The sequence below is a fragment of the Penaeus vannamei genome, chromosome 1, assembly GCF_042767895.1.
Source record: "Penaeus vannamei isolate JL-2024 chromosome 1, ASM4276789v1, whole genome shotgun sequence".
Classification (NCBI taxonomy): Eukaryota; Metazoa; Arthropoda; class Malacostraca; order Decapoda; family Penaeidae; genus Penaeus; species Penaeus vannamei.
The window spans coordinates 23,185,587-23,193,086 of record NC_091549.1 but is presented as its reverse complement, the minus strand read 5'-3'; the positions used below and the strand labels follow the sequence as shown (position 1 = coordinate 23,193,086).

The 7,500-nt window shown below is 32.1% G+C and overlaps 1 protein-coding gene across 1 annotated transcript in view; it reads left to right on the top strand.

Annotated features, from left to right (window-relative positions):
• Nucleotides 1-2,489: 2,489 nt before the first annotated feature.
• LOC138862711 (uncharacterized) overlaps nucleotides 2,490-7,500 on the top strand; it is a 5,573-nt gene continuing 562 nt past the window's right edge. Inside the window, exons 1-4 of the mRNA XM_070125560.1 lie at nucleotides 2,490-2,542; nucleotides 4,457-4,633; nucleotides 4,714-4,863; nucleotides 4,969-5,645. Of these exons, the coding sequence (XP_069981661.1) occupies nucleotides 2,490-2,542; nucleotides 4,457-4,633; nucleotides 4,714-4,863; nucleotides 4,969-5,645 (1,057 nt within the window). The remainder of the gene's footprint in view (nucleotides 2,543-4,456; nucleotides 4,634-4,713; nucleotides 4,864-4,968; nucleotides 5,646-7,500) is intronic.

The following is a 7,500-nucleotide window of genomic DNA, read 5'->3' as shown; positions in this document are numbered from 1 at the left end:
GCTCTTCGTTATTCAAACACTTAGTTACATCGCCTTCGCTCCCACTGAATGATACGGCGATTTTCTCGTGAAAGTTCTGATAAGAAGCGAATTAACTACACCTTCGCTAGACTTGTTACTTGGTCGATATATGGTCTTATCACTTTTGTATTACACCATTAATTCGAGATTCATCGAGATCTATTAAACAGAATTTCAAATCAGATTAGATTATAATACAAACTTCCTATCTGACAAGCTATCTTCTCTTGTGCAAGCATACCAATAACAATTTCATTCTCGTTAAATGTTTTCAGAAAGGAGCAAAAACCCGTCATACACATCATCATCTCAAAACAATAGAAATTTCACCTCCACACTACCAATTACTGGTTGAAAAAAATCTTGCACAATATTACCTAAAACTTCATGCAAACAAATTACTGTATACAAATAAAGTATATAATAATTAAGTCTTCAACTCGAGGTCAAATAACCAAAATAGTAATTAATAATAATAGTAATAATAATATCAATCATAATATTAATAAAAATGATAAAAAATAATAACCATAATAATAATCATAATCATATCAACAATAATAAATAATAATAATAATAAGAATATCACTATAACATTGGTAAAAATGATAAAAATTACAAAAACAATAACAATGATGATAATGATGAAATTATTATAACAAGAATAATGATAAAAAAAATTAAGAACAACAACAATAATAATAACTAATATTAATATTATCATTTTAATCATAATAATAATCATACTACTACTACCAATAATAATAATAATAATAATAATAATAATAATAATAATAATAATAATAATAACAATAATAATAATATCACTAATAATAAAAATAACAATAAAAACAATACCAACCATCTTAAAATCAACGGCAATAATAATGGAAATAATGATGAGAATAATAATAATAATAATAATAATAATAATAATAATAATAATAACAATAATAATAATAATAATTATTATCATTATAATAATAAAAATAATAATGAGAATAATAACAAGAGACTAATAATGATAATAATAATAATAATGATGATGAGGTTGATAAAAAAAAAAAAAAATAATAATAATAATAATAATCATCATCATCATCATCATCATAATCATAATAATAATAATAATCATAATAATAACAATAACAATAATAACAATAACAATAATAATAATAACAATAACAATAATAACAATAACAATAATAATAATAATAATAATAATAATAATAATAATAATAACAACAACAACAACAACAATAATATTAACAACAATAATAATAACAATGATAAAAACAACAAAAACAGCAACAAAAAATAAAACAAAAAATAATAATACTAATAAAAGATAATAAACAAAAAATAAAAATGAGAACAATAATAAGAAAATGTTGAGAATTTCATACACAAATAGATCTTTTGAACCTAAACAACATATTCCTTCTTCAGCATAGTGCTTAAGGAAGTTTAGCTACTGTCAAAGACAGATATTAACCACATGCAACCGGGGATGGCATGTGCGTACATGCCATGTCCACTGTGTGCTTAACTCAGTATTTGTTTTTACACATAGATGGCTCCAAAGGTACCAAGTCACCAATGAGCTAATGACAAAAACTACCTATCTTACCTGTTTACCCTTCTCATTGATTTTTTAATATTGTTGTTAGTAATATTATTATAATAACACTGTAGTAGTTATGTTTACGATAAAAATAACAATATCAATATTGATAGCATTGGTAAAAACTAAATGTTTTCACCACAAACTCAAGGTAAGGTGAAATCAGATGAGGTCACAAGGTCCACTAATAGACTCCTTTGTGGTTAAGCACTGGCAGAGCCATCCATGTGCCAAGACATTTCAAATCACAATATCAAAGTGAACACAACATTTTCTCAGTGTCACTGGGTTAAGTACTGGTACAACAAATTCAATATTTTACTTTCTTATTCATGTACTACACACAAAAAATATTACAAAAACAGGTCTCCTGGGTTTATAAGTATAAATCTACTCAGCTTCACTAAGCTGTTATTGTTAACAAAAAAATTCATCTTTCTGAAAAAAATTATTTCATGAAGAAATGGTCTATACCTTATAAATAGGCTATATTATTTTTTGTAACTTTACCTTGAGTTCCCTCAAAATCAAAGCAAATACAAAGTAGTTTTAATCTTATTTACCCCTCTCATAAAATTTAATTTTGTATTGCAACAATTTGTATTTTTCAGAAAGTAACATGAACTTTTAATAGCAAGACCATGGTCTTATATTCCATAGGATCACCATTAATATGGTAGAAAAGAATGAAGACTTTTTCCTTCAAAGGATAATGTGTCACAATAAACAACAGATATCACCCTTAACACTAAATGAAAACGTCTTATAAAACATCCAAGGTAATCCTCTATCTTTGACACACAAAGGCTTATTCCACTTAAAAAAAGACACACTAATCTGGGCAATGAGGATCACAACAGGGTATAATTCTAGATCCATGAATTATCTTAAACACAAGTAGCATTCTTTCATTTTTAAACTCTAAGTGATGTTTTCTTATTTCTTTTTGCCTTCTAAAAAAAATATTAATAATTGAACATGGAATCATAAACTGCTTAAAAAGTTATTTCAAAGTACCTGATAATGTCAATCACAACTCAGACGATATTTAGCCATTATGAATGCTTGGGTCTGATTTTTATATTTTCATCCAGCTATTTTCTTTATACCAAAAATCTGAGTAGATCATTCACTGAATAACCAAAACATCTGTTATACCTAGAAGATATTCATGAAATTAATGTACTACAGCATAAGTACCACTCCAGAGTATTCCAGATCCTACAAACAAGGAAGTATCATTTCACAATAAAATTTTGCCCTATCACTGAAAATGATGATTTAAGTGAACATTAAAAAATTGACTAATGGTGTATTAGAACAAATAAAACTGAATGAATCAAAAGTCAACTCTATTGCATTTCACAAACTGATATCTTTAACAGTTAGTACTAATCCCAGAAATAATTTGAGCAATTATTGAACTCCCAATACTCGTTACAATCAATTATTTCCAGGTACCATACAGCATACAGTCTGGGTTTCAACATATTTCAGTAAAAAAAAATTTTTTTATTCCACATGTGATATTCATGAAATTCAACAAATCTGCAAAAACCAAAACATACATACATGAAATCACAGCTACTGCTCTGAATATAATTTGAAAAGGGCGACACTTATTACGCTAGTCATCTATGAATCAAAAACTCCAATAACAAAACAACCTCTTTAAAGTCTTCTTTTGAACAATAAATTGCATATTCACTTCACTGAAATGGAAATTATTATGTTTTTGATAAAAGACTATAAATCCTGTCCAATTATTCATCCATTCCATTATTACAAGGTAGAAGCTACTGACTTATAAATACTTGAATCAGGAAAAATTACAGAATCATTATCATCATGAAAACCCCCATTAACCAAAAGTTATGTTACTAACAATAAAAAGAAAAATAATCATAATAACAATAATAACAATGATAAAGATGATAATAATTCTATAACATCAACAGGGTCACAGATGCAATAAAAATATTCATAACTTAAGAATTACATTAAAGTCACCTCTTTCTCAAGTACACTGGTAACATCCATACACATAACCTCCTTGCAGTCCTTTAAAGAAATTGTGGATCTGAATCATGATCCAGATCAACCCAAATAAACTGATGGCATCAAAATTTATAATCTAAGGTAAAAATTTCATAAAAATCTGTTCAAAGCTTTTTATGAGATATACTGCTAACCAACAAACAGACTAATTACCACCTTGGCAAACAAACTAATTACCACCTTGGCAGAGGTAATAACTAAACAGCAATAATCATAATAGTAATTATCATCATAATAATAATAGCAATAGTAATGGTAATAATAGAAATATTAGTAATAATAATAATAACAATAATAATAATAATAATAATAATAATAATAATAATAATAATAATAATAAATAACAATAATAATAAAATAATTATAACAATAATCAACAGAAACCGCAACAACTAAATAACAACTATAACAACAACAAAAACGGCAACACTGATACCTATGACAACAAGAATGACATTGATAAAGATATTGGTATAAAATATAATAACTGTAATACTATTAATAATAATGATAATGATAATGAAAATAATAATAATAATGATAATAATAATGATAATAATAATAATAATGACAATGATAATGATAAATACAACAATAATCATAATGGTAAGAGAAATAAAAAAATAACATGTAGAATAACAACAATAACAGCTCTTAATAAGTAGTAATAATAGGGTGATGATGATAATGGTGAGTAATAATAATAGTCCATAAAAGTAACATTATGTAAAAGTAATAGAAATGACATAGAAGTTGTAGTAGTAATAGTAGTAGTAGTAGTAGTAGCAATAGTTGTAGTAGTAGTTGTAGCAGCAGTAGCAGTAGTTGTAGCAGCAGTAGTAGTCAGCTGTTGCTGTTAGCAGCAGTCAGCAGCGTTAAAGCAGTAGCCGTAGCAGCAGTAGCAGCAGCAAGTAGCAGTAGTAGCACACAGTAGCTGAGTAGTAAGTAGTAGCAGTAAGCAGCAGTAGCTGTTAGCGTTGTGCAGCTGCGCAGTAGTAAAGCACGCGCAGTCAGCGGCAGACAGTACGCAGACCAGCAGCAGCCAGCAGCAGCAGCAGCAGCAGTAGCAGCAGCTTAGCGAGCAGCAGCAATCAACCGCTAACCAGCAGCAACAGCAGCAGCAGTAGCAACAGCAATCAACAACAAAGAGGCGGCGTTGAGTAAGTTGTTGGTTGCGCCAGCAGTACTGCGCTAACACCAGCCAGCAGCAATAGCCAAGCAGCGCTTGCAGCCAAAGCAGCAAGCAGCAGAGCAAAGCAGTAGAGCTGCGCGAGCGCAGCAGAACAGCAGTGCACAGCGCAGCAGCATAAAGCAGCAGCAGCATACGCGCTGCAGCAGCGCACGCCAGCAGCAGCAGCAGCGCTGCGGCAAGCGCAGCAGTGGCAGCGCAGCAGCAGCAGCAGCAAGCCGCTGCGCAACAACAAGCAGCAGCAGCAATGCCGCCAGCAGCAACAGCAGCAGCAAGCAGTTGCCAGCAAGCAGCAGCAGCAGCAGCAGCAGCAAGCAGCAAAGCAGCAGCAAGCAGCCGCAGCAGCGCCAGCAGCAGCAGCAAGCCAGCAGCAGCAGCAAGGCCAGCAGCAAAGCAGCAGCAAGCAGCAGCAGCAGCAGCAAGCTTGCGCAGCAAGCAGCAAGCAGCAGCGAAGCAGCAGCAAGCAGCAGCAGCAGCGAGCGCACAGTGCCAGCAGCAGCAGCAATGCAGCCAGCAAGCAGCAGCGCTTAAGCAGCGTTGTGCAGCAGCGCCAGCAGAAGCAGCAGCAGCATGCAGCAGCAGCAGCAGCAGCGCCAGCAGCAAGCAGCAGCAGCAGCGCTGAGCAGCAGCAGCAGCAGCGCTATTGCAGCAGCAGCAGCAAAGCAGCAGCAGCAGCAGCAGCAGCAAGCAGCGAGCAGGCAGCAGTGCGCGCAGCAGCAAGCAGCAGCAGCGTAGTAAGCAGCAGCGCCAGCAGTAAGTAGTAACAGCAGCAGCAGCAGCCGCAGCAGCAGCAGCAGCAGCAGCAGCAGCGCTGTAGCAGCAAGTAGTAGTAAGTAGGTGCAGCAGCAGTAGCAGCAGCGCCAAGCAGCAAGCAGCAGCAGCAGTAAGTAGTGGCAAGCAGCAGCCAGCGCCAGTAGCCAGTAGTAGTAAGCAGCAGTAAGTAGTAGCAGCAGTAGCAGTAGTTAGCAGTAGTAGTAGTAGCGGTGAGTAGTAGTAGTAGGCAGGAAGGCGCAGTAGCAGCAGCAGTAAGCAGCAGCAGCAGTAGTAAGTAGCAGCAGCAGTAGCCAGCAGTAGTAGTAGTAAGTAGTAGTAGTAGTAAGTAGTAGTAGTAGTAAGTAGTAGTAGTAGTAAGTAGTAGTAGTAGTAAGTAGTAGTAGTAGTAAGTAGTAGTAGTAGTAAGTACTAATAGTAGTAGTAAGTACTAATAGTAAGTTGTAAGTACTAGTATTAAGTACTAGTATTAAGTAGTAGTAGCAAGTAGTATTAGTAGTAGCAGTAGTTGTAAGCGGAAGCAGAAGTAGCAGCAGAAGCAGCAGCAGCAGTAGTAATAGAGTAACAGTAGTAAGGGTAGTAATAGGAGTAATGGAAATTGTAGTAATAGTAGTCATGGTAATTATATCAATAATAGCATTAGCAGTAATGGCAAGAGTAATGACAACTGTATTATCAATACAGTTGTCATTACTATTGTTATTATTACTAATAGTACTACTACTACTACTACTACTACTACTACTACTAATAATAATAATAATAATAATAAACATTATTATCATTATCATCATAATCATACTATTCTCAATAATCAAAACAATGATAATGATAATGAGAATAATCATGACAATAATAATAATACTAATAATAGTAATACTACTACTACTACTACTACTAATAATAATAATAATAATAATAATAATAAAAATAACAATAATCATAACAATAATAATAATAATAATAATAATAATAATAATAATAATAATAACAATAATAATAATAGCAATCACAGCAACACAACAATCATACATAATCATAATCATACTAATTTTAATAGTAATAATTCCAATAATAATAACAGTTGACTAATAATAACAGTAGTAGTAGTAGTAGTAGTAATAGTAGTAGTAGTAGTAGTAGTAGTAGTACTACTAGTACTACTACTAGTACTACTACTACTACTAGTACTACTACTACTACTAGTAGCAGTAGCATAGTACTACTACTAGTATAAGCAAGGTAGTAGTGGTAGTAGTAGTAGTAGTAGTAGTAGTAGTAGAAGAAGAAGAAGAAGAAGAAGAAGAAGAAGAAGAAGAAGAAGAAGAAGAAGAAAAGAAGAAGAAGAAGAAGAAGAAGAAGAAGAAGAAGAAGAAGAAGAAGAAGAAGAAGGAAGAAGAAGAAGAAGAAGAAGAAGAAGAAGCAGTAGGTAGTAGTAGTATTAGCAGTAGTAGTAGTAGTAGTACTAGTAGTAGTAGTACTAGTAGTACTAGTTATCATATTAGTACTAGTAGTACTGTAGTAAGGCATTAGTACTACTAGTACTAGTACTACTACTACTACTACTAGTACTAGTACTACTACTACTACTACTACTAGTACTAGTACTACTACTACTACTACTACTACTAATAATAATAATAATAATAATAATAATAATAATAATAATAATTACAACAACAATAATAACAATAATAACAATAATAACAATAACAATAATAATAATAATGATAATAATAATAATAATAATAATAATAATAATAATAATAATAATAATAATAATCAAAAGCAACAATAAGAGCAACAGACTAATGATAACAATAATAACAATAACAAT